Genomic DNA, 27844 nt, shown 5'->3' on the forward strand with positions numbered 1-27844 from the left:
ATAATTAGCCTGAGATGGCAAAAAGCATATGGGCCTACTGCCTGCATATAGAAATGATTTAAAAATGTTTTTCATATACCAGAAATGTCAGATCGTTTTGAAATGAGACTGTATGAATGTGTGATGCCATCTGTTACTGACTTCTTACCCTTTTGACTGAGCTGAAATGTTCCACCAGTTAAAGCCCCAGTGGCTGCAGTCTGAGTCACGGCTTACAGCCTCTTAATATCAAACAGTTCGCAGATTCCGAAGTTGTTCAGAATGAGGTCAGCGGAAGTTTTTTTGCTGTTTACCCAGATGACTGCTGTATGGCTATGCTCTGTTAATCGCCGCAACGTGTGTAATGTTTGACTTTGGGATGTCTCAGCCTGATTGAAGTGTCTCCTCTCAGTCGACTCTGACTGTCAGAAGGGTTTTCTGCATCACTGTTCCACACACACACACACACACACACACACACACACACACACACAGAGTACACCCCCTCTCTGGCCTCACAGTCACCCACACTGTGGAGGGCTTTACATGCAGCCATCCGTCCATCCATCCGTTCATACATCCATCCATCCATCCTCTAACCCATGCATTCATCCATCCATTCATGCATTTATGTGTTCATTCAGTCATGCATAAGAGTTCTGATTCTCACAGGTGTGGTGTGGGTTCTGATGTGCTCTCAGTGCTGTGTCGGGGTGCGGGCGCTGTGTTGGAGAGCTTGCTGCTCTGTATGCCTGCCTCCTCTGTGTGCTGTGATATGAGTGTTGTGGGGTATCGCTGTCTCTGCGGAGCTGATATCCCCTTTCCCTCTGTTCCTGTGTCGTCAGCGGCCCCCCGCTCCCCACTGCAGTCTGCCAACTTTCTTTTTATGCATGCATTTTAAAGGATTCTTTTTTTAAAGGATTCCTTTTTAAGGGCCTGAATTTTGCAGTATTTCTTTCTGAATACTAATGTCTGGATTTTACAGTACCCCTTTTTAAGCTCGTATGTCTGGACATTGCACTGTTTTTTTTAAAACATTTAAATGTCTAAAAACTTGATGGAAGTGAATGTACTGTATCGCTGTTTCAGTTACATTGCCTCTCCTGCTGCGAAGTAGTTTTCTGAGTCGTTTTTGTTGCTTTTCTCTCAGTAAAATTCCAGCCTTTTCTCCATCCCTGGGATGAGGTTTGAAAATGCACATTCCGAGGCTTTCTTTGGGCTCACTCAATGCTGGGGGGCATGGAGGAGGGGGGGCTCAGAGGTCAAGCAACTCTCCAGGGCTGTCAATCTCCCGGGCTGAGCCCCCGCCCCCTTCCTCACAGGGAACCTCTCTGTGGCCCCTCCCATTCAGGCTGCCCTCCTCCTATACAAGGCAGACACTTCCTCCATTCTTGGGTGGCTGTTTGAGCAGCTTGAGAGGGACAGCTACAGGCTTTGTTTAAAGGATTGCATTTATTCAGCTCTCTCTCTCTCTCTCTCTGGCCCTCTGCTCTGTGCTGGGGAACACTCACACTGTTTTTCTCTCCACACATCGTAACTGCTCCCTTTGAAAATTATTGTTTTTGTTCATTTTTCAATGGGGAATAAATTGCACTGTTTTTTTGGGGGGGGGGGGGGCTCAGGTTTGATGGTGAACCTGTTTGCCAGGCCTGCCGTGTCCTGGTAAAGGCCCCGAGTCGCTGTATTAAGTGTGCATATGATTAACCCCGCTGGGTCCTCATCGTTCAGGGGACTGGAACATGTGTGTGTGTGCACCCGCGCCAGTGTGGGTGTCAGCGAAAGCAGGCTGTGTCTGTGTGATTGTAATATCGGTTTCACTGTGCTGTTTCTCAGAAAGCCATGAGATCGCCGCAGCTTCCAGCAGTACGACTGTGGTGAATTGAGCCTTTTTTATTTTCCCTTTCAAAAATAGCAAGTCAAAAGGAAAGAAGCAGAGTTATATTCTGAAGAGGCAGTGTTCAGCCGGCTGAAGGTACAGTGGAGTGAAACAGATTGTATTATTGAGAGAAATATCATCAGACTTAACTAATGCAGCTGGGTTGTGAAAGTCATGTAACATATAATCAAAACATATAACCTAACATGCCTTCTGTTAGCTTCCAGAAAAATGCCATCATTTTGGCAGCTGTAACTCTTACCAGTTCACTGCCATTGCATTTGAATCGGGTCTGTGGACTCACCCAGGCTGTGAAAGTGGAAGAATCTGACCCTCGTTTAATGTGAATGGAGCTGTTGAAATGCTGGCAGTTGGGGCATTGTGTGCACCATTCAGATCAGCCAATCACTGCGGTCCCTGAGGCCAGGAGGACGTCTGGCTCCTCTTTCAGCTTCTGCACTGACCGCAGTATCTGCCATCATTTTATTACATTTTCTTTGCAGTTTGGATGGAAATTTGGTGCTAAAGTGGTATATATTTTCATGAAACAAAATGGAGTTGTCCAGACAATTCAGATTGATATTTCTGATATCAGACATGTAACCTTGTTACGCAAGATCATTTTCTGATTGTGAAATGTAATGTTTCGGCTGCATATTTTTGCGTGGTTGTCATGCAGGAAGTGGAAGGGCTGATATACAGTTATGATGTATGATGCGTCTGTCAGGCTGAAAGCAGCTTAGTGCTAATCTGCTCAAATCCAGCGCCAATCTGCTGAAGGAAAGCGTTTAGAGATGGCCATCAGTGCTTTCTGCGGCAGATTAGGGGGAGACGTCTCCGGTGGAGAGGGGAGACCTCCCAGGGCTTAATGAGGCTGTGAGCAGAACGCCTCCGTCTTTGCTGGCGGTATCTGAGCCGTCAGCATGTTAACAGGCTCAGCAGGGAGGGAAATGCAGGCCTCAGCTCCGCTATCTGCAGCGCTATCAGGGAATTTCACCCATTCCCAGAACAGCCCCCTGCCTGCACCAGGAAGTGCACCCGTTTATTTCAGAGGCAGGGCAGGGTGGGGTTTGGAAGGGGGGTGTTCTGCCTTTGTCTGCAGGGCATGTGAAAGGGTGCTCGGGGTTGTGGGAGCACGGGGGGTGCAGGGGGCCGGGGGGGCTGTGGGTTTCTTCTATAGCCTTGACTGAACTTAGGCAGGCCCAAACGTGAACCCGCAGCGTCTGACCTCCAGACCTCTGTGGTTTGGAGGATCTGAGGAGGCCAGAGGGCAGAATAAACTGAACTGAGAGAGAGTCCATGGGCTCAGAGTGATGGATCTGAGCTCGCTGTGTGTGTGTGTGTGTGTGTGCGCGTCTGCGCGCGCATCTGTGTGTCTGAGAGGGGGACGCTATGCTGGCATCCGTTTGGATGTCCGAAGGTAGAGTGACTTCGCATGCAGGTGCGTGTTGCCGTAGAGACAGACGGACACCGGTCTGTGCTCGCAGCAGGTCTCTGGCAGTCTGCGCTTGACGAGCTGCCTGTGTTGGGAGAGTGTTTGTTCCACCACAGATGTCTGTAGCTGAGGGTTCTGCTCTGCTGTTAAATAGGGGCAGGCATCCCTGACGAGCTCCCTGTCCTCTCTTCCTGCTCTCCTCTCGGCTCTGAAAGGCTTCCCAACGCATGCCTGTTCAGAGTCAGTTTATTATGCCAAAGTTGCTTTGCTTTGCCAGAAACTGCTTCTCTGTCCTGAAGGATGGAGCCGATTGGCAGATATACTGTTAGATTTGTGCTCTGTGGCAGGAGACAGTCAGAGAACTGCACTCCCTCAGAAATTCTGCGCGTTGTAAAATCATTTAGAGCCCCACATCAGCACAGCCAGTCAGAGGAGCAGGACTGAGTGTGTGTCCCCCCCACGAAGACAGAAAGCAGGGAAGTGGCTGCTCTTTAGAGAGCAAAAGGGTGCACAGCAACCCGGGCAGTAGCTGTGATTCACTCCGTTTCGGCTGTGGTGAGCTGTCTAAGTCATTTCCTCTCTTTCTGTCTCTCTCTTTCTTTCTCTATCTCTCTCTCTTTCTTTCTCTATCTCTCTCTCTCTCTCTGTCTCCCCCTCTCTCCCCCCCTCCCTCCCTCTCTCTCTCTCTCCCTCTCTCTCTCTCTCTCTCTCTCTCTCTCTCTTTCTCTCTCTCTTTCTCTCTCTCTCTCTCTCTCTCTCAGTCTCTGTTTAGTGTCTGACAGACCTGTAGCACGCAGCAGGTCTGTGCAGCAGTGACCTTTAGCACAGACAGATCTGTGTCAGAGTTTTTCCTGCCTGTAGGATGAGGTGGCAGGTAAAGCAGCCAGAGGTGGCTGGAGTGGAGTCCCAGGTGATGTGTTGCCAGGGCAACTGTGTCATCTCAGGTGGGAGTGACAGTGGCTCACAGGGGGGAAGTGGTGCCGCCCGGCAGAGCCGAGGCATTCGGAGGGAAACTCTCAGAGCCGAGGCGTTCGGAGGGCGAGTCTCTCAGAGCCGAGGCGTTCGGAGGGCGAGTCTCTCAGAGCCGAGGCATTCAGAGGGCGAGTCTCTCAGAGCCGAGGCATTCAGAGGGCGAGTCTCTCAGAGCCGAGGCGTTCGGAGGGAGAATCTCTGAGCCGAGGCGTTCGAAGGGAAACTCTCAGAGCCGAGGCATTCGGAGGGAAACTCTCAGAGCCGAAGCGTTTGGAGGGAGAGTCTCTCAGAGCTGAGAGTTCGGAGGGAAACCCTCTCAAAGCCGAGAGTTTGGAGGGAGAGTCTGTCAGAGCCCAGCATTTGGAGGGAGGCACTCAGAGCTGAGGTGTTGAGCTTAAGATGTGAGTTCTCACTCTTAAAGGACACGGGGGTGCTCTTGTTCTGAAAGGGCATGGATATGTTACAGATCTTATAGGACCTGGGTGTGTGTTCTCCTTCTTAAAGGACATGAAGATGCTCTCCTTAAAAGATGTGTAGGTGTGTTGTCATTATTAAAGGGTGTGGATGTGTGCTCTCCTGCTTTAAGGATGTGGACATGCCCTCCTTGTTAAAGGGCGTGGGTTTGCTCTCATTGTAAAGCAGTTTATCAGGAGCAGCGTCCCTGGCCTGCTTTTGCTCAGCCGGCTGATGAGCCGGGCAGGGCTGCAGTCCTCTGTGGGATGTGCTTTTTCCCTCAGGATTATCAGACCTCGGGATTATCCCAGACCCAGAGGATTTAGTGTCATTTTACAGCATGTCGGCTAAACCTTCATTTGCATTTCTCTTTTGTTTTATTGAATTAAAAAAGAACATTTAAAAGACGGTCAGAGTAGTGTTTTTTTTTTTTTTTAAAGGACAGCAGAGTGAGGCCGTAATGGAAACTGGGAGATGAGAGAGAGTAGAGAGGGTGAGGATGCTGCCGAGGTCTGCCTGCACAAACCCTTCCTGATTGCTCCTTTGATTGTTTTTCAGGTGAGAAGATCAGAGATGAGGAGTCTTCGCGGATGACAGGTTGCCGCGGTCGCCCAGCCTGGTCCTCTTTGTAACTGCAGTCATTAGCAAGTTTTTGGAGAGCGTCTGGCCTCTGCACAATGGCCGCCTCTGTGTGCAGACGCCTGGCTGTCTGCTGCCTGCTCGTCACTGTGGCTCAGCTGCACTGCTCCCAGGGTAAGCCTCTCTCTGCCTCTCTTACTCCACGCGCCGGAGAGTGAGTTTCACCGCCACACAGCGCTCGCTCCGGCCCCTGCACCGCGTCGCCATCATTCACACCGTTTCATTTATGCAGATGACCATAGGAACTGTACTTTCTGATGCGTAACCCATATTGATTTTTCTGTATCCGAGCGTAAAATGTAGCTGGAGATAAACAGCAGTGCTTCCCCCGGTGGTGTGTCTCTACGGGGCTCAGTGTTTTTCAGAAAGTGCCTCCTCTGTTCAGGAGTGAGCACTTGGCAGGTCTCTGTGCAGCGTCTGCGGGGACCGGACCTCTCTCTCCCTCACCCTGTCTCCCTCTCTCCCTCTCTCTTTATCTCTATCCCTCTCTCCCTCTCTCCCCGTCTCCCTCTCTCACCTACTCTCCTTCGCTCTCTCCCCCTCTCTCCCCCTCTCTCTCCCTCTCTCCCCCTCTCTCTCCCTCTCTCTCTCTCTCTCTCTCCCTCTCTTTCCCTCCCTCTCTCTCTCTCTCCCTCCCTCTCTCTCTCTCCCTCCCTCCCTCTCTCTCTCCCCCCCCTCTCTCTCCCCCCCTTTCTCTCTCTCCCTCTCTTTCCCTCCCTCTCTCTCTCCCTCCCTCTCTCTCTCCCTCCCTCCCTCTCTCCCCCTCCCTCTCTCTCTCTCCCCGTCTCCCTCTCTCACCTACTCTCCTTCGCTCTCCCCCTCTCTCCCTCCCTCCCTCTCTCCTTCCTGCTGCTGGCCGGTGCTAAACAGCTGAACTTTGAGCACACCTGCAGCTGGTCCACACCTCTCATTCCTGCTGCAATGTGCTTTACGCTTCCCATAAATCAGCACCTCAGAGCTTTTAATTTGCCCCTGCTCTCCTCTACATCTGACATCCAAAGGTGTCCCCGGTCCCCAGGCACACAGGCCCACCCCCCCACGCCACCCCTGCGTGTGTCTGTCTGAACACAGCCTCACTACACCTCAGCTCTGTTTCAGCAACAGGCCCGCTGTAATTGCAGAGTAACACAGCTCACTCTGATGTTTCTGCTCCAGCTAATCTTTATTTTTCTACACACAGTTGGTTTTTTTCTTTGTTTTCTTTTAATTTTAATTGAATTTAATTCAATGTTGGAAAGTGTTTCATTAAAAAATGTATTTTTTGTAAATGTTCTTTGTAGAGCTTCTGGCGGGCTTTCAGTGAGTAAAACTTACTGTTAATAATAAGTTCCATTAATAATATGTTCCATTGTGCAACTGAATGCATTTTATTTCTCCGAGGAAACATCCAATGTGAAGTGCATGTGCGTTAGGCTATTGCCTGAATTGGATGTGGGTTTTGCTGCAGAATAGATCTTTAAAAAAAGTCTTTTTCTTGAATGGCGGATGGAGAATGAGAAACACATTTGTCATAATGAGCCTTTTCAGAAGCACAGATGTTCAAGAGCTCTGTCTGCTGCCGAGTATTCTCTTAGCTTCATATGTGCATATGTGAGAAGTAATGAGTTCTGCATCACTCACACTGCCACACCGAGGCCGCAGAGAATGTGGCATTTTACATTGGTTTAACTGGTACGTCTGTGGAGCCCTGATGTGGTCCAGCACAGTTATGCAGGCGGAGTGAGGGATGGGAGTGAGGGATGGGAGTGATATTCTGAATTTGTCATTTAAAAGCACAGAGCTGGCTGTAAAGTATGAAGTCTAACTGATTGCGTGAATATGAAGTGCAGTGTTGTTGGAGCTGCCTGGTGGGCTGTTATCTGCTGGGAGCTGCTGAGAGGTGTGGTGACATGGGGCAGATGTCTGTCAGCACACATTCCACAGCTGCAGGCGTCGCGGGGGCGGGGTGGGGGGGCGGGGGGCTGGCGTACTCTGAAAGCTCTTCCTGCACAGCGCAGGCTGTCTGCAGGGGCTGCACAGAGCAGGGGCTGCACAGAGCAGGCTGTCTGGGGGGGCTGCACAGCACAGGCTGTCTGGGGGGGCTGCACAGCGCAGGCTATCTGCAGGGGCTGCACAGCACAGGCTGTCTGCAGGGGCTGCACAGCACAGGCTGTCTGCAGGGGCTGCACAGCGCAGGCTGTCTGCGGGGACTGCACAGCACAGGCTGTCTGCAGGGGCTGCACAGAGCAGGCTGTCTGCAGGGGCTGCACAGCACAGGCTGTCTGTGGGGGCTGCCGGGTAGGATTAGTAAGGTTATATGGATCTCCAGAGATCCTGTGAGCATTATGAGGGGGACAGATAGGTTGCCTCGGACATCTGTTCCAATGGTCGTTCATCAGATTAAAGCAGATTAAAGAAGATGTTTTTCTTCCCTAAAAAATTTCACTTGAAAAGATTATGATTTCTTAGTCAGACAAAGCAGAGATTTTACAACTAAAATTCAAATTTGGGATATTAATACTGTAACTGATTTTCATAATTCAGAGTTGCCAATGGACAGAGGTAAAGGCAGAGGGTCTGTTGTGAATTGTTTTAAGAATTACTTGTAAACGTTGCCTCGTAGTCATTTCTTTGGTAGCCACTAAACCACGATGAAGGCTGAGGCTACACCTGAAAATAACTCTCAGCTCAGTGTCTGTAGGCTGGAATGCGTGTCAACATGCCCACCTCAGACAAACCCTGAGAAACACTCCAGCCCGCGACCTTTGACCTCCACATTGTTCCCCTGGAAAGACTCACCATTTTGGAGTGCAAGGCGTAGCACTGGCGGGGGCCCTGCAGAGGGGACTCCGGCAGGCCGACGCTTTTGGTGGCCAGTGGTGCTGCACATTATCCAGTTTATTGAATGGTTAGCGTTATCTTAGTGCTGTTAGAAACAGAGATTATCACAGCTAATGTGCAGGCACAACAGTCATCATTAGCAGAAAGACTCCAGTGATGCGTTTAAACACACAGTAGATCTCCAGCTGTGAGTGTGTATCTGTGTGTGTGCTGTCTGTGTGTGTCTGTGTGTGTCTGTGTATGTGCTGTCTGTCTGTGTCTGTGTGTGTCTGTGTCTGTGTCTGTGTCTGTGTCTGTGTCTGTGTCTGTGTGTGTGTGTGTGTGTGCTATCTGTCTGTGCGTATGTATGTGTGTGCTGTCTGTCTGTCTGTCTGTGTGTGTGTGTGTGTGTGTGTGTGTGTGTGTGTGTGTGTGTGTGTGCTGTCTGTGTGTGTGTGTCTGTGTATGTGCTGTCTGTCTGTGTCTGTGTCTGTGTGTGTGTATGTGCTGTCTGTCTGTCTGTCTGTGCGTGTGTATGTGTGTGCTGTCTGTGTGTGTGTGTGTGTGCTGTCTGTCTGTCTGTCTGTCTGTCTGTGCGTGTGTGTGTGTGTGTGTGTGCTGTCTGTCTGTGTGTGTGTGTGTGTGTGTGCTGTCTGTCTGTGTCTGTGTCTGTGTCTGTGTGTGTCTGTGTCTGTGTGTGTGTGTGCTGTGTGTGCTGTGTGTGTGTGCGTGTGTGCGTGTGTGCGTGCGCGCGTGTGCGTGTGTGTGTGTGTGTGCTGTCTGTCTCTGTTGCTGGGGTGTGTGTCACCTGTGGAAGGGAAGGGCTTTTTGCTAAAATTGATAACTTTGTTCAAAGGGAGGGAGGAAGAGGGGGAGGGTGTGCATCAGATGGGACCTGCGCCTTAGTGCCCCCCCCCCCCCCCCCCCCCAAAATGACAAAATTACTTATTACTTAACCGAACTGTTGGTAACATTATCTCCAATGTCCTCGGACATTCTGGAAAGCGTAGGCGAGCTGTGTAATCTGAGAGGCTCGGAGCTCAGCTGAGCAGCAGTGCTGTTCTGATCATTTCTCGGTTCTGACTGGCGAACCCGGGACCGCGGTGTGGTGGCAGAAACATGGGGGGGGGGGGGGGGGCTCACATTGCAGCAGGCTGTCCACGGCTGCCAGCTGTCAGAGATAAGGAGATCAGGTGACTGTAGGCTGCGTGTTTGGGGGGTGTGGCCGTTTCCCCACAGGCCTCGGGGAGTCATTATCATTGTTTTGGGAGCAGGAGGGATTTGGGCTGATTAAGCCTGTCCACAGAAGCCTCACAGTGTGTGTTTACACAGCTCACAGGTCTGTAATGCGCAAACAGCAGGAACCCCGAGCCCTCAAGAAGCGCAAGCCGGCCGAGCGAAGCGGGCGAGGGAAACTCACGCCGAGCTCATTAGCCCGCCGTCGCAGGGCTCTGTGAGGTAGCAGCTTCGCACCGCGGTGCGCTCTCACACGCAGACCTCTCCGCCATGCGGGGGTTAATTGCTGCCGTTGTTTTATCACGTCGGCTTCACCAGGTGACTCTGCCACCTCCTGAATCCTGCTGGAGGCGTTTTCGAAAGGAAAAGGGAGGTAATGTAATCCAAAGTTCAACTCAAATGAAAACGTTTCTCACAGGCAGGCAGCGGGTACAGTGGCACATATTATCTCCTGTAAGTAATCAGCTGGCCCCGCTGAAGGTGATGATGGTCATTTTTAACAAAAGGCCGATTCAGTGCTGCTGTTGGGAAGGGCTAATCAGATAAAACCCTGTGAGGCTGTATTCATTAGCAAGCACCAATGGAGCACGAGGGGGCGTGGCCTGCCGTACAGTGGAGACATGCAGGCCGTTGGTCTCCCTGTCCTTCAGGTCCTGTGGCTGTGGTGTAAAAAGTCAGGCCGGATGAGTCTGTCAGGTGCTCGAGTGTGTGAGAGAGCTGCAGACTCTCTGTACCTGTGAAACGCGGTTTTCACACCTGTGAGAGCGACAGTGACACTGGCTGAAGGATTCAGCACACTGGAATTCAGCCCGAAGTCTCCGTCCACCCCCCCACTCCCCCTCCTGCTGCTGCTCCAGATCCTGATTGGTCGCTGATCAAGCTGAACATGGCTGCTCTCTGATAAGAACAGCCGGAACAGCCTTGGGAGACAGAGGTGGGCGTCATGGTCCGAATATCAAGAGAAAATGGTGAGATATGCAATCTCTTGCACAATGTTCCTGAATGTGAAATATTTCTCTGGCCTTTTCACTGGAAACACAAAGAGCCTCTGTCTGTCTGCGGGGGGTACGTGGGAGAGGAAGGAGGGGGCAGGTTGGACATTATCATATTAGTGGTTCAGCTGTTGGGTTCAGAGCGCCTCCAGCTTGTGAGAGGGAGCGAGTGTGTCAGAGCTCTGGCTGCGTCAGCCATGCCTGGGGCTTCAGCAGGGAGGCAGTAACCTGCGGGAAATTTGTATGCGAGAGAGAAACAGGTCTTGGTTGTGCTGCTTACCTGTGGCAAGCTTGCTGAGCTCATTCTGTGGTGTGTGTTTCTGGACCCGTTAGCGCTCCATGCCGCTGCGCTGCTGTGTGCTGTTGTGGAAGCTTGTTTTCTGTGACCTTCATACAGGCCTTGCGTGGGTCACTGCTCGTGGGGTCTGCCTTTGAGAGAAACATTTCAGAGCTGAGCAGTGCTGTCCTATAGGCTTACTGCAGAGTAAATGTGCTTTTAGCTTAACACTGAACTATACTGCCATTTATTTACATGGCAACTATATACAGCAATAGCTAAACAGCCATAACATCCCAGACTGTATCTGCCCAAGTGACTTTACTTTTGAAAGTTATCTTTGTCTCTCTTTCTTCTCTCTTTCTCTGGCTATCTCTCTTCCTCTCTCTCATTCTGTCTGTGTTCTCATCACTGTTCTGACCTTACACTCTCAGTCTCTCAGCTGCGCGCTCATAGAAAGCGCTTGATGGTAATCAGGAGCTGAGCAGACAGGACTGCTCTTCAGTGTAGATAGAGGCTGTCTGTCTGCTGAAGGTGGTATTACGCGGATGGCAGGGACATGCGTGTGATTTGTGCCGGGCTGTCGCTTGGAAATAAACGCCTATTGTGTTTGGGAGCGGATGACAAAGGCAACTTAATCACTGCCACACCCCTGCGACCACAGCATCGTCTGGCTTACGCAGGCCTGGCTGCATCGCAGCACTTCTCTGAGAATTTGCACAGATGCATTTGGCTGCTCCAGAGTTTTGATTTTCAGGTTAATCAATGTTTTGTAGGGCCAGGTGCCAAAAACGGAGACACACAGCAATGTTTGCTTTTAATTACTGCCTCAGATGGCTCCCCAAAACTAAAATTTTGGCTTTTCTGAGAGCGGTGTGTGTGCTGTTCATAACCTTCACAAAGAGTGGCTGAGTGGAATGGAATTTATTCACAGGTGTCAGAGTTAGTGCAGCATCTCCCCCACATTATCCTGCTCTGAGCCGCGTGGAAGGCCAACGATGATGGGACCATGGCTTTGGCATTGTGACATCACATGTGACTGATTAATGTCTGTCATTTCATATGTTATGGTGATTGTCATATGATGATTTTCTGATGATCATGTTCAAGATATTATGTAATATTATGTAATAAAAAGCAGCACTGGCTCAGATTTAAAGGTTAGTGATGGAGGAGCATGGCAGTTCCACCGGAGTATGGTGTCATTGTCCAACAGCTGAACTGGTGACCCAACAAACTAATGACAAAAATAAAATAAAAAAAGAAGTGATCTGCCATCCTGTAAACAGTAGTGTGTTCTATATTTTATGACAGTGAATGTTCTGCCTTTAGGATAGTCTCTAATAGAGGGGCACTCACCGTTAGCAGGACTCTGACTAGCCTGTTGATAGTGGCAACTAACAAAGCCTCTCCGCTAAAGCGTAAGAGAGAGAGAGATCGCCTTTATGTCACCACCTGTGCTGTACCACTGTTTGCATTCCACTGTCACGGCTCTGACTGACGGCCCTGGAAATGATAAAGAGGAATGTGTTTAAGTCCATACATTTTCATTCCATTTCAAGTGCTTTTCAGTAGCACTGCATATCATTACACTTTATGAATAACTAGAGCATCCTTTTAGGACTGAACCTTCATTAGTGGGCGGCTCTGGTACTGTTCCTTTCTAATGATAGATGTACATTCAGCTGAATATGCAGCCTCTGGCAGGGGAAACTGAGTAAATGGGCCACCTGGCGCCGTAATGCCGTAAGGTGCAGTTTCTTCCTGCCCTTCACTCCTTTCACAGCTGCTTATAGCGCTGCCCTGCTGATCCCTCAAAGCCAAAAAGTTCGGTGCCGTTTCTCAACCACTCAAAGCGGACTGCAGTGTCTCTGTTGGGTCGTACAAAAAAGCACAGTGTTTATGAAGTACAGCAAATGAAGGTTTAAATCAATTGAACGAACATCAGTGACATACTATTGCGTCGTACAACTTGCCTGACCTGCCAGCACAGCTGCCCAATGAGGGAGTGCTGATATCAGGAGGGGAGGGGCTATACGATACTGCTGAAAATGCCACAGAGACCCCCAGCTATCACAATATACAGTAATATTACAAGTTTACTCCCGAATGGCTCAGTTGGGAAGGTGAGTCCTACGGCCTGGGTTTGAAACTGGCCGCGTCGTCTGTGTCTCAGAAGGCTCCTGCAGAAGCTCCTGTGTTTACGGTCAAACCTGTAAGCCATTATGAGTTTGAACTCTGAGCTCGGCAGCAGACCCATGCAGGGGTGCCCTGAAGCCGTCTGTGGCCCTCAGTGTGAGGCGGTCCCAGCTGTCTGTGGAGTTCCAGGGGCCGTGTCCAGCGTAAATCACTCTTAAGTAAACGGCCGTTCAGTAGTTTATGCTTAATATCCCCGGAGGAAAGACAGGCTATAAATATCGCAGAATGAGACCTTTAAAACAGGCCGTGGTGATATACTGTGTAAATATACACCTCTGACCCTCTCAGCACTGACATTGCTGTGCTCCGTAACTCTGCCCTGACCCTCTCGGCACTGACACGGCCGTGTTCAGTAACTCTGCCCTGATCCTCTCAACACTGCCCACATACTGAAACACCGGAGTGGTATTATTTAGACCGCAGGTGTGCTACCTGTGGAGGCGGTTGCATGTGCTAAACGGTACGCATGCTGGCGTCAGGTGTTCTGGCTGCTGTGTGGTCTGGGCGTGGCCACGGACACGCTGTAGTGACTACACTGCGGTGTTACATTATTGCGTAGGGGGCTGACGCAGTGGCTGCAGGGCACAGTGTGTAATTAGAGTGATGGATGCTGGGTGTTTGTGCTGTGGGGGGGTGATGTGGTCGTACCTCCAGTCTGACACACTAATGGAACAGCATGATGATTGACAGCGTGGTTTACACTGAGGGAGAGTGGGAATGGGAAGCAGCAGATATTTGTGGGTGTGGTTTCTTCAGAATGCTGGTTGGTCAGCATCAGTGACAGCTGCCAATCAGCTTGCGGTGTGTTTGTGGCGGTAGCGTCAGCCTCATGGTGTCTGCAAGTGTAAATTTCCAGTCAGTAGAGGCTCAGTTTCCTGTCCTATTGCAGTCTGTCTCTCACACCAGTGGAGAATCAGGCTTTAGACTACGATATCTCCCAGGCAATCGGTCTCTGCCAGTGTGGGAATGAGCCTTCATTAAAGAACAATACTAATAATGTTGTAAGCCATCACATGGCGCAGCAGAAAAATGCAACGTCACTTTAAATTAGAGTCTATTGTCTTTAATCCTGTTCTGCTTCAGAGCGACGCTCAGTGTGTCTTCTCTCTCTGAGAGCGAGAGTGGCCAGCCCACAGGCCCACCCCAGAATTAAATCAACTGTGTCACATCATGATTGCACACCAGAGTGACGGTCACCGCTCTCTGAAACTGACCGTCACAGATGAGCTTTGGTTTGGGAGGAGTGCTGTCGGTCTGTCAGATTTTTGTCCGCCTGTCTGTCGGTCAGAGTGGATGTTGAGGCCCGAGGGTCTGTCCTTCAGTCACCAAACTCAATGTCGCTAATCAAGCCAAACTGATCTCGGCACATGACACCCTTGTCAAACAGCAGCTCCCACAGAGACAGATACAGCTCACACCTCCATGCGCAAACATAACGCAATAAAGCTCAAATCCGCAACATGTAATTGGCAGATGCATCTAAAGCCGGCCCGCGTTCGTGGCAGTGCTGGTTTTTAGGGCTTTGCATAGGGGAGTTAGCGAATAAGCCGCTCGTAATAAGCTCTGAAGCCAGGGGGCAGCGTGCTCTCTCAAACCAATGGCGCTGATCCAAATGGAAAAACCTGATTAGCAAAGCATGGAAATAATGGGACATAATTATGCAAAGCCATCGTTAACATTTCTACCCAAAGCCTTACTGCCCGTAAATCAAGGTGATACCTGCACGAGAAGGTTAACTGTGGCTTTAGACTCAGAGATCTTTGTGTAGACTACAATGGCTGATAATATGGCATTTAAAAAAAAGAAATGTTCCATACACATTTTGATGAAAAGCATTGCTGACTGAATTAGAACAGGTCCGTTCCTGTGGACCCCTGGTGCTTGTAGGTATTCTGTTATTATAAAGTGAAATATTACTGCCTTAAATGAAAGTGAATTCACATCATTTGTTTCAACTCTGAAACAATGCCATCGGCGTGGGGCAGATTATTAAGGACGAAATCCGCTCTGTGAGAGACGTGGGGCCATTTGTTTACTCTCTACCCCAGAGAGAGTTCCTGCCTGATTCGCCCATAAAGTATACCTGCTGCACAGATTACCTGCTGCTTGCAGCTAATTATCAAATATGGAAGAGAAACAGAAAACTAAACCAGCGATCTTTAAACCAATTGCTACGTCTGTTACCCAGCGGAAGTTGAGATGTTTTTATTTCTGGAAGTGGTTTCCTCGGTAGAGGTCTGTGTGAGGCCGGCAGGCCTGTGGGCCCGGGTGCAAGGCCAGCACTCCGCTGTGGTGCTCGGCCGAGTGTCTCATAAGCAGATCACCGGGCGTGACCACGGCAGCTGCCCTGGCAGGCTCCATCCCCGCACAGACTGCCCGCGCCGTGTAAACGCACACACCTGCGGTCAGGCCAGACTGCCGGCCTGCGCAGCGCAGTGCAGACGCCTCCTTCACGACCCTGCCAGCATCGGGCCGTGGAGAGCGTCTGTCCCTGTAGCGGGGGGAGGGGGGCGACCTGGCTCCTCTCGGCCACTGCTGAGGGGGACAGAACGTGAGGTCAGCGTGCGGCGACGCAGACGAGGGCCGTCACCGCGCAGTGCTGCTGCGTTTCTGGACACACATCTGAGAATGCGCGGTCTGGGACGCAGCGGCTGTCTGTCAGTATAATGGCACTAGTCCCAAATGCGGTCAGTCTTATTCAAACACCTATCTTTAAATTCTAATTAAAGTTTAAAGATTATTTTCAAGAAATAAATTATTTTACAGTTTTACAATAAATTTAAATGTCATAAATTTAGATGATAATCGTTAGCATCGTTAGCATCGTTAGTCTAATCCTTAGAATTATTGCTTTATCAAAACAATATTCATATTCTGAATTGGTGATCTGAACATCAGTCAATTTACTTTCCAAAATGTATTTGTCTGGGTCCATGTCATAAGCTCAGGTAGTTTCCTGTGTCCTGTAATAACATAAGTAAATTAACTGACATAAGTAAATTAATAAGTACATTAAAACAGACATTTAAATACAAATAACATTAATTGTCTCTCTTAATTTACTTATGTCAGTGAAATTGCTCCATAGCGTTCCCAAGTCTATAGATTTTGGTTTGAAAGCCATCATGTGGGAGATGGCATTTCTGAAACGCTCTTTCTGTGTCATTGTAAATGCACCTCTGCCTGTCAGAATTTTCTGATTAATTCTGAAATCTGTAAGGTGTTTTTTTCATTTTCCTTCACTTGTCTTGTAATATATCTTTTTTATGTTCATACGGCTCAATATTTCACTGGATATCTTCCAATTCCAGCCTTATTATCCGGAGGAGATGGAATCTCTTCAGTGCGTGTCTGGGACGCTTTAGTGTGTTAAATGGAAGGAGCACTCTGAGGCCTACAGAGTCTGTGCTGCTGCGGAGAAGCTGGCTGACACTTCTCACAAAACTGACCTGAAGGAGCAAACATTCAAAAAATGATTTTAAAAACCAACCAATAAAACCAGCCTGAGCTCACAGTCAACTGAGAAAAGTGAGCCTTCTGCTCCCCAGCCACCTACCTGTATTTAATACGGCCCTAATTAGTCAGGTGTGGCTCGTCAATCAGTGGGCTGGCTCACACAGTTACAATGAGCAATTAAACAACCTGTGTATGTATACAACTGACATTTTATTGATGAACAGTTTTCAGCAAGGGGTGAAGGTTCTGCTTTGCCGCTGCAGAGGGGGTCTGTGCTGTGTGACAAGCGTGAATGTGTTCACAGGAGAATGTTAATCTTCTGTTCCTCCTCTCCGTGTGTGCTGCTGCATGCTGTGGGGGGGTGAGAGGGGGTGAGAGGGCAGGTGAGGTGGGTGGGTGGGGTGAGGGGGCAAGTGGGTGCAGTGTTGGACCGAAGCAGGATGCTGGGCAGGGCTAAGCTGGCAGCCACAGCCATCTCTGCGCCCCCGACTGGAACAGACGGGATTTAGTGTGCCAGTCACACATGTCCGTTTTCTGTAAAACCTGTGTTACGATGTGGTCGCTAACTTCGCTATGCGCCCACCTGGGCAGCAGGAGTGAGCGCCGGAGGCTGTTTATGCCACACAGCCTCTGAGTGACTCATTCTCCCGAGGACACACAGCAATTCTCCTGTTTTTTGCAATTAGCTCTGGCTTTTCTGGTGTTCCATTCCCTGTGGAAAATGCACTTTGCTCAGCTCTCTGTGACAGTTCAGTTGTAAACATGTGCTATGATAAAATTTGATTTAATGATTGATTCATTTTAGCGGCTTGCAGTCAAGTCAGGAGCATAAAGTGCGGGAAACAGGCACGCACGGACACACTGTCACGTACACACGCACGCCCACAGCTCTGGGTCTGAAGAAGCCTCTCAAAGCTGCATTTTATTTTAATGCATTTGCACAAGGCACAGCGCAGCGTTGAGAGTAATCAGAGTTGGAGCTGATTGTGTTTCTCAGTGAGCGCAGTATGGAGAGGTCGACTCCCTTGGCCGGCATGCTCCACTCCGCCTACAGTGCTGCTGTAAATCACGGTGGCCAGGAGACATTAGCGTGGCTCTCCTGCTCTCCCAGACAAAGGGAGATCGCGCCTGAGCACAGCCAGGGAGTGCAGCCCATTTGGGAGTGTTGCATGCGGAAATTGGATGGAGATCCGTATTCTTGGCTCTTTGAAGTAGAAGTGGGGGGGGCTACTCGGCACCCCACAGCCTGTGCTGGCGTTGCGTATCTTCAAATAAGCAATCGCACAGTATCTGAAATACCATCAACCCTGGCTCCACACAAACACCTTCCATCTGTGCTTCACACGCTCCGCGAGGCCTTCGGAAGAACACTGCTGTTCTCTTACCGCGCTTTGTCTGGAAAGTTTATTTAGTTTACCATGTTTTTTATCCCGGTGAGAGAGACAGACGTGACCGGCGGTGGTGAGGTGACAGTGAGAATCCTAAACGAACAGGCCTGGAGTTTGTGTTGTCTGCGTGGTCCCTCTCTGGAGCGGATTTTAAAGGTGACGGTATAGGACAGGGTCCAGGTTAGGGTGAGTGTTAGGGTTGGTGTTAGTGTTAGGTTCCAGGCACGGCTGCCGTCGTCTTGAAGGAGCTTCCTAACCCGCATCACTGGGTCACAGTCGATATCCAGCTGTACAGCTGAACCTGTCCAACGCAAGCCTGTGAACTTTGCCTTGGAAAAGGGTGATTAAGTAAATATCTGTTGAACTAAAAATAATTTAGATAATTATGTAAAATATTATGTAAATTAAGTGATTGTATTCATTCACACCAGATGCTCAGTATGTAACGCTGTCTAAGTGTCTGCAAAATGAAAAAGATTGTAATGCAAAATTTTTTTCATACAATAAATTAAAAATATAATAAGGAAATATGGATGCTTTAGAATTTTACATCAGAAAGGTTATCTTTGTATCCTGGTTCCCGGAGCAGGATGGGCTGTACTGCCCTGTGAATTCGCTCCCTGTCTGCGTCTCAGGGGCCTGCTCTGGCCCCCCGTCTGCGGGACGGGGGATAGCTCCCTCCCCTGTGCTCCCCTCTCCTCTGTGCTCCTCTTTGTGGCAGAGAATGTGCAGGAACATCATTTTACCGCTGCGCTTTGTGATGACTGCAGATCACAAGGGAACAATTTGTTTGACTTCTTTGAGAGAGACAGAAAAAAAATACAATTACCAAAAGCAGATCGTATTTTAATGACAAAACCGTCTGAAGCCCATGGTATTCAACTCTCAGAAGCATGTTATTCATTTAAATGTGCTTTTGATATATGTTCTTTCCACCCCTGTGAAAATCTGACTTCTGAAGGCGACCTGTTCTTTGGGATGGGATGGGATTACTGGGTCCCGCTGCGGGAGGAGGCCGAACTCAAAGCCTCTCTCTCCTGCCTCTGCGGTCCTCTCTGAGACCCGCACACCACACTGAGGGGGACTCCAGCTGCTTCCTGCGGCTTCCCACTCAGAGCGTGGGTCACACAATCCTGTTCCCCAAATCCTCTCAGCAAGTGTCCCTGTCTCCCCAAAGACCCGAATAATGGGGCCGGGCAGGAGTCCTGGTCATGGCAGAGCAGCTGTTGGCTGCTGTCAGAACAAAGGCCAATCAGAGGCCTGCTTAGCGGCGGGCGACAGGCCCACATTCCGGCCCCTTCCCCTCCCCGCTGTCCAACACGTGGAAAGGCACGTTCTTTCAGGAGGATGAATTTTTTTAATGAAAAGTTTTCTTTTCATCATTGCATGCATAATACAACAGAATGCAAAGCAGAAGGAAGATTATACACCTCCCCCAACCCCAGGCTGAGCTGGTTCAGACAGTTAACAATAAAAGATAATTTAAACATACATGTACATAAATGCCTATAAAAATGGAGAATAACATTACCCATATATATTACAAAAAATGTGCACACACACACACATCCACATACATGCGCTTACATATAATGGCTAAAGTAAACTAAATAAGGTAAATTTGAGTAAAAGATAAAAATAACATGGTGGGATAGAGGTGCTGGAACGATGCTCCACACCTGTGCTGAAGCCGCGGCCTGCACTCGCCCTCTGACTCTACCTGTGTGTATAAGATCTGGAGGTTCTGCTCAGGTGCGTAACCGCAGAGAGGGACAAAACAAAATCAGAGCAGCTTATTGAACATTACCAGTGGCTTGAAATGCTCTCGGATTTTTGAAAGAACCCAGTAACAGCGTGTAATTTAGCCAAAGAGAGTAGTTGATGGATCACCAACTGCAGGACTGGAGCTTCAGTACTGAGACAGCCTGTGTCACTGTTCCTCATGACTTGGCTTTTATTTGCAGTAAAGCACTCCGAAACACTTCGTAACAGGTCCTTTCAGAGAAATAAACGAGGTTCTGACTGATTTATAGATTGAATGACTGATTGAATGCTCAGCGTTATTGAGGGGGATGGAGGTGTTGCCAGTGGGGCAGGAGTTCACCTGGCTGTGCTGAGTAGAAAGTGTTCCTAAGCTGCTCCAGAGAGCCTGGCTGAAAGTGCCCTCTCCAACCGGTCAGTCTTTTTCTGGCTCTGTCCTAAGGGGAGTACATAATGTAAGAGCTATGCTGCTGTATCGCTCACTCTGAGCCGCAAATTTTACTGAGGGCAGCTCTGTAGAATTCTGCTTTGATCCTTGCAGGTTAACATGAGGTTTGGGATGCTGCGATGAGCCTATTGTGTATGAATCCCAAAAAGGTTGTACTTGCTTAAATGTCTCAAAGACAATAACAAAACCTCACAGAGGTTTAGACTGAAAGCCTCGTACGTCACATTAAGAATTAAAGATGAGAGAAAATGGCACTAACGTGTAAATGAATAAATGAGTCAGCTCTGTCGTCCGTGGGCCCTGCCTGCTGCCAGCCGCTTCTTCAGTGTTTACATTTCCATTAGCAGGGGAGGTTTACATTTTACTGAAGGACTCCCATCATGCACCGGGGCATGCACTGTGTCTCACATGAGAGGTGCAGGTTATATCAAATGCAGCTGGTAAACACTTGGCAGAATGTAATTTAGTTTAATTAGCAGCTTGTTATTTTTAATTAGCAGATAATTAGCCCAGGTGGAAGCCCGTTAAAGCGTGTGGTCATATGGACATAAAAATAGTCCAGGCTTCAGTGAATTTGAGCACCACACTGCAGGAGCAGAGAGAGGCTGCAGAAAAGACCGGAAACCTGACGAGAGCTGAGCCCCTCTGCAAGGCTGCACAATATCAAAATGTAATATCAAAAGAGATTCAGTTCTACAGACATGTGATTACAATCTTCCATGGTTTATATTTAATTATAACAACACCATGTCACAGTGTCGAAGTGCATCTTACCTTGGGCGCCATGTTGTTATGAGGGGGTAGTTTGGTTTCACTAGTGTCGGATCATGGGTTTTCTGCTGGCTGACAACGCGATAAGATTTTCTCTTTGACTTAAGACAACGTTGGAAAGATACTAAGGTCTTTTGTTCAGGTGTAGAAATCATAAAGGTGCTGCCACATTCTTGTAATTCTTAATTGTAGTTGTAATTGTTAAAGGACAGAGGCCAGCCTGTGACATCTTGCTCAGACAGATGCAGACTGCATGTGAGACGCATGATTTTCATAAGCTGGTGTGCAGTGCAGTATTACTGCATTGATTCCAACAAACACTTCGGTAGTTTCGTCAAGTGGACTGAATGGACTGGCATTTGTGTTCAAAGCACCGGTTTGTACGAAATGGACTTGCATTTGCCCTTCAGCTACTTGGTCATTTGTGAGGCAGCTCGTCTCGGCTCGGTCGGCTCAGCTCGTCTCAGACCCTGCTGTGACGGCGCATCTGGTAGTGACAGTGCGGCTGACACAAGCTTGCGGGGCTTCGGCAACTCCGGATCTCCGCCTCACGCTTTAGGCTGCTCAGGGCTTTTCTCTTGTGCCCGTAGGAAGCACGGTGTTGCTTGTAATTTCAAGGGTCCTGACAGGAATATTCTGTGTGTTATTTACTGGGCTTTAGCAGTTAATTAGAGTGTGGGGCGGGGGAGGGGTCTGAATGGCGGGCATTGTTCGCCGCTGTGGCACGCCTGGGAGATCTGAATGCAGTGGGAAAGCTCCTCTCCCAGGCGGCCAGCGGCCTGAATGAGGCGGCCAAGTGTCAACAGGGCCAGACCTGGGACCGCCGCAATTACGCCGCGGCCGGACCTGTTACCATGGAGACAGGATGGCGCATTCCTTGTGATATATTATTTACCGCCTCGCACCCCCATTCCATCATTTAATTAGTGGGAAAAGAATAAACTTCCAGGAGAGAGTCTTTGCAGTCGTGTCGGCCGCACAAAATTCCAGCCTCTTTCTGGTCTATAGATATATCTCTGGCCTTCAGGGCTGACTGCCATTGGCTTGTTAGCGCAGGTTTGGAGGGCTGTGCCGTCTGAAGCGTCAGCAGCAGAGATGACTGACAGATGAAGCAGCGGCTCAGTGTGTGGAGGACAAAAGAACAAAGGCAGAAAGCTGTTCAGACTGACAGTGAGCTTCTCTGACAGGGAAAAATGGCCTTTTCACTTTACCCCACATCGAGTTTTAATAATTACCCCTCGGCCCCCTGGCTCCCTCCCTCCTCCACACCTCACAAAGGGAGCCTTTACAAAGCCCCCCCCCAGCCTCTGAATAAACACAGCCACAAGTGCCTGAGAGTGGAGGCTGTGGTTGGCCATTTCCTCTTGTCTCTATGGTTACGCGTCCTAAGAAATTTCTGAGTGTACCTGACACCTGCTGGCTCCTCCCTCACTCAAAAATCTTTTATATTTCACGCACACACACACACATAAATTTGTTTTTTGTTTCATTTTGTTGCTTCAGAGCAGAAACAGGACAGTCGACAGGAGTGTAGGAGTGCTCTGGTTAAAATGAGGCTGGTTGTCAGAACTTGTTCCTGTTGAGCTGTGGTTACATTTGTCTTCACCAACGACCAGAAAGCAAAATTATATTGTTTTATAAAATATGATGAAATGGAAGTTGTGGAAAGTGATCAGCCCGTGGGCATGTGTCTTTATCAGGCACCTACAGGATGTTACAAACACACAGATTGTGTGTATTACACACAATACACTTATCTAACGCTTGTGTGTTACCTCCACAACAAATGAAATCTTGTCATATTTTATGTTGAATTTGTAATTTTCACAAAGTGTTTTATTTCTGCTATTCTAACACCTTCTTAAACTGGCGCAGACCTGCATGGCTCTCCATTAAAACATGCTGTAGCTCTTTCCCTTTGAGTAAAACTGAGAGAGAGAGCCCTACTCAGCTGGAGTGCTGGGGTGGCCGGGGGAGGAAGCCCCCTCTGTCCGGAGCATTTTCACACAGGTGTGAGCCTGAGCCCACAGCGATGTAAGCAGGTACCTCAGCGCTGCGTGAATGTTTACCAGTTTCCCTCCGTTATATGGCCGTTTTGCTTTAGTGCAAGTGACAGACTGACTGACCGTGATCGCCACCATCAGCCGGTGGAAAATGTGTTTAATGCCAGAGACAGTGTGATTCATGACAGTGTTCTCATCAGAGCCGGTGAATTTAAAGGCTGGTCTGGTTAAAGCGTGCGGCCGACTGTGTGGAAGGTGCAGTGTGTGTGTGTGTGTGTGTGTGTGTGTGTGTGTGTGTGTGTGTGTGTGTGTGTGTGGGTGGGTGTGGGTGGGTGTGTGTGGGTGTGTGTGGGTGGGTGTATGCTTGGGTGTGTGTGTGTGTGTGTGTATGCTTGGGTGTGTGTGTGTGCGTGTGCATGTGTGTGTGGGTGTATGCTTGCGTGCGTGAGTGTGTGGGTGGGTGTGTATGGGTGTGTGTGTGTGTGCGCAGTGTGTCCGCATGTGGTGTGTGTGTGTGTGTGGATTACAGGTATGGCAGCCTTACTTGAGTTGCTGGAAGTTGTTTGTGGTGTTACAGATACTTCATGGTAATTAGCATAAACCTGAAAGGGGGCCAGTCAGTGATGTGGAGTGACACTATTACTGAACTAATTGGAGTATGGAGAGGAGCACTGACATAGCAGTGCCCCAGTCTCATTAAGCAAGCACAGAGCCGTAAACACAAACTGCCCTGCCTCAACAAAGCCAGCTCGGCGCTAACAGCCGTGATTACCGACCGTAATGTGACGTCCTTGTGCTCCCTCCAACAAAGCAAGCACAGCCCTGTCTGCGCCCCCACTCTCTCTGCGCCCTTTAAAATTAACAAGGCAAGCGAGCGGGGGGGGGGCCCTTCAGTGCCTCAGCCTTTACCCCTCCTACCTCCGCGGTCTGCTCTGTGTAAGAGCAGCATTTACGCCGCTGTTTCAGAGGGAACAGCGTTAGGTAGTGCGGAGTTTTTCGGCCTGAGCATGGCTGCTCATCTCTTAACAAGCGCACAGAGTTAAGCCTCGGTATCGAGCCCTTTCGGCTCGTCAGGGCCGGGAGGCGGGGGCCACGGCTCTGTGCTTTCTGCCAACAGAGGTGCAGGTGGAAAACGTTGCTCTTTTTTCCTACCTTCTCTTTATATCTGTGAGAGATGGTGTTTTGGCATCAGTGTGAGTGAGTTGTAAAGTTAGACACTTTACTGTAACAGTATAAAACAAATGGCTAGCATTGTGAGGTTCTGCCGTGTAAACTACTGTATAAAGAAAAACATCTTTTATATCACAGGCACAGTGTGTCTGGTTTTAGAATAATTTAATGTCTCAATGTTCAAAACTGTTTCATATAGATATGTGTTTTAATTGTATACATTTCACATGTAAGGTACATAAATTATACTTATAATTAGACTCCTGTGTAGCTGTGCCATCAGTGTTTCTCTGTTTGAAACACAGAGTTTCGGTGTGTTTGAAACAAGCAGAAAGAAGAAAGAAACATCAGAAAAAATTAACTGTCTTAAAAAAAAGTCTCTAAACACAAATCTGGACTTGATAAACTATTGGCCAATGGACGCATTATTAAAGTGAATAATATTTAAATAAAGCTGTTTTCTTCAATATTATAGTTTTTTCGCTTCTTTGTTTTCTTGGTTTGAGGTGCTGTTACTCTGCTCTTCCTCTCACACTCCTCCTCTTCCTCCCCAGGGTTCAGCCGAGCCGCCCTGCCTTTCGGATTGGTCAGGAGAGAGCTGTCCTGCGAGGGTTATCCAATCGACCTGCGCTGTCCGGGAAGTGATGTCATCATGGTGGAGACTGCTAACTATGGGCGGACAGACGACAAGATCTGTGATGCTGACCCCTTTCAGATGGAAAACATCAACTGCTACCTCCCCGATGCCTACAAAATCATGTCACAAAGGTAAAACTGCTTCACCCGATCAGAGAGCCCGGCCACATCAGAGCTTTCACCCCTGTAGAGCTAACTATCCTGCTCATGCAAACCTGTCACCTCGTCACAAACAGACTTGGCTGGGTGTGGTCTCTTCACAGTCCCTTGTCGCAGTTAGAGGGCAGACCTGGCTGGGTGTGGTCTCGTCACAGTTCCATGTTGCAGTTAGAGGGCAGACCTGGCTGGGTGTGGTCTCGTCACAGTCCCATGTCGCAGTTAGAGGGCAGACCTGGCTGGGTGTGGTCTCTTCACAGTCCCATGTCGCAGTTAGAGGGCAGACCTGGCTGGGTGTGGTCTCGTCACAGTCCCATGTCACAGTTAGAGGGCAGATGCTGTGGAGTTTCCTTCTCAGCATGAGAAGAGTCTCCTGGATATCCTTCATTTCGTGGCGGCTGTTCCAGGATTCTAAGCAGCTCACTTGTATCCTCACTGTTTACTGGAATTTTTCCACAAAGCAAAATGCCGTTAATAAATGCAGTTTAACCAGCTTATATTGTGCAAAATGCCGTTAATAAATGCAGTTTAACCAGCTTATATTGTGCAAAATGCTGTTAATAAATGCAGTTTAACCAGCTTATATTGTGGGCCGTGGTTCTGGTGTGGCCTCACCTTTGCGTGGCTGTGGGAAGCGCTCTGTAGACCCGTCTGAAGCTCCTGTGCTCCTGTAATGAGGGAGGAGTTCTCCCTCCAGCAGGAGGTAAACAGGGTGGCTAAAGGAGCTAATTAATGTAGTGCATCATATGCACGTATGTATCCATACAGTGTGTGTATAGCAGTGCACGTGGTAAGAGGCTAAAGCCCATATCTGTTTAATTCACTGAGTGATTATTTTTCCTCAGTAAAAGGTGAACCTAGTGCCCTCTCCGCAATGTACCGGAAGGAATCTCTGCACTGCTGGGGCGTCTGCTGCACAGATTATTATATTTTTATTGTATTACATGTATTATTATATTTTTGGATTATTGATTTTGTTTCTGTTGTTAATACCCTGGTGTTTGTTCAGAGTGTGCTGTGCTCGGATTGTCAGACCTGTTGTAGGGCCCCTCTCACCCGTGCCAGCAGGTGGGCGGAGTGTTCCAGCCCCCAGCCCCCCCCCCCCCCCCCCCCCCTTCTAAAACACAGTGTCGCTGGGAAAAGAGCCTGCCTGCATCTCTCCCTTTCTGATTGGACAAGAAAGGACATAAACCAGCACGAGCGTTGCGGATGGTGGTAGCTAAAGTCAGTTAACCTGCCAGCCTGTGTGTTTCAGAGAGCGCAGTCCTGAGGCCTCTGTACAGGGTCCTTTCTGTCCTTTTTGACGCCCTGTACAGCCAGCTCTCATTCCAGAATGATGGCTGAGTGGCTCGGAGCTCTCGGTTAAGCGGCCTGTATCAGAGGAGGCTGTTCTCACAGGAAGCTGTAAGAGTTTACCACGCTGCTGAGACTGACACGGGCAGTGCCATGCAGCAGTGTATACGGGCGTGTGCTGGGGGGGGTCGACATTTTCTGTCAGGGCTGGTGAAAGTGACCCGAACCCCCACCTTTCTGATTAAGCGTTTGTGTGTTTGCTGACAGACGGAGCGTGTGGTGTGATGAGGCCCCATCGTCAGGCACATGTACACCGCATGCTGCTGCTGCTTGTTGATTTCCAAGATGATCTCATATTTGAAATAACACTACATGAGTGTAATGGAGGCAGTGATCATACTGCTGTGTGCTGTACAGATGATGGGCAGCATCCTTTTATAGCTACCCAGCAGCACCTTACAACACGCCCCTGACTCTTCATATACGAGGCTGTGTGTGTGGACCCCCCCAGGAGAGAGCATGTCTGTATGCACACAGCAGGCTGTTCCAGCATCGTCTAATGGATCATTTCCATTCCAGGTTTCCCTGGGTGGGTCTGTGTTTCTGCTGTCTCGCAGACTCACCCGGGGTGTGTGTTCAGGAGCCGCTCATCGATGCTTAGGGTGATGGAAAATAATGATGTGGCTGGCGAGACACTGGCAGCTTTTATAAACGCACCTGGAAGGCTTTATAGTGTGTTTTATTTGTGTTTTATTTGTGTTTATGGATGCACACTACTGGAATATAAAACCAAACCAAATATAAAACCAAAATCAGTAAAGCTCACAAAGAAAGCATGCAGTCAGGCATGGGTGGACCTGGATTTATGCAATCAGATTGTTTGTCCCCAAAGATGATTCCGCTTGTTTAAAGCACTGTGTAGAGGGCTGAGTATTCTTCATTAGATTAAGCAATTAGCATATGAATGAGCGGCACTGCATGTGGGGATTGTGTAATTCATGACTGATTCTGATACCGATGAACATGTAAACTCTGCCTTCCTGTCTGCCCAGCCTCTCCCTAATGATGAATGCACAGCGCTTTTCATAACACTACCAAAGCAAATTATTCCATTCCAGCTAAACAAAATGCATCAGTATTGATCTGTCGACTTATTACATGACACTTAAGTAGTTGCTTCTGTGGCAGTATTTTCTGAGGCCCTTCTTAAGTCCCGCCAGCTAATTCACAGAATAAAATCCTCCTCAAATCCTCCATGCTCCTCCGGGTTTTTGTTGTTTAATTGCTTTAATTCCAGTGTTGTTGTGATATTAATATAGACGGATATTAGTGGGTGAATGGCTGGGCCACCTGTAGGGGATGGGAGGTCATGTGACTTGATGTAATGGCTGCCATGCGCAACACCGATGCTACAGCCAGGATTCTACAGCACCTGTTCTGACTGGCTTTGTAAGCATCTGAATCATGGCGATAAATCGTCTTAGTCTTGGGTAACTGTGGGGTCATACGCATTTTCTTAGAAATTACAATGAGGGTTGAGACTGACTTTTCCTCTACTTGAGACAGAAATGAGTTCTGCTCTGGCCTGGGTTTGAAAAACCGCAGCCAATGTCTGTGCTGTTGTAAGTGCAGATTTGTACATGCCAGTAATAACAATAGTTGGCAATGCAGCAGAGTTTGTTCCACGGTACTCTGCTGGCTCCGGAATGAAAGCTCTCTTTCGGAGTGGAGTCATTCGTTTCCAGCATCCTGCTTCCTGCAGTCCTGTTCCACCGGCGAGTGCTCCTCCCGCAGCGGGACGGGTGCTTTGTTTAGCTGTGCAGGAGTGCGTTTTCGGTGGCTGCCCCTGTCACGGGCTCATCCCGCAGAAGGGGGGCACTGCCCTGCTGATTGTGCAGGAAGCAC

At 49.0% G+C, this 27844-nt stretch overlaps 1 protein-coding gene across 13 annotated transcripts in view; it reads left to right on the forward strand.

Moving 5' to 3' along the window:
- The window catches only part of LOC118796142 (adhesion G protein-coupled receptor L2-like), a 101715-nt gene that overhangs the window by 14874 nt on the left and 58997 nt on the right, over window positions 1–27844 (forward strand). For all 13 annotated transcript variants that reach the window (XM_036554979.1, XM_036554981.1, XM_036554987.1 and 10 more), the window contains exons 2-3: window positions 5274–5468; window positions 24409–24622. In XM_036554979.1, coding sequence (XP_036410872.1) covers window positions 5393–5468; window positions 24409–24622 — 290 coding nt within the window. In that variant the 5' untranslated portion in view covers window positions 5274–5392. The remainder of the gene's footprint in view (window positions 1–5273; window positions 5469–24408; window positions 24623–27844) is intronic.

This window comes from Megalops cyprinoides, chromosome 20 (genome assembly GCF_013368585.1).
Source record: "Megalops cyprinoides isolate fMegCyp1 chromosome 20, fMegCyp1.pri, whole genome shotgun sequence".
Lineage (NCBI taxonomy): Eukaryota > Metazoa > Chordata > Actinopteri > Elopiformes > Megalopidae > Megalops > Megalops cyprinoides.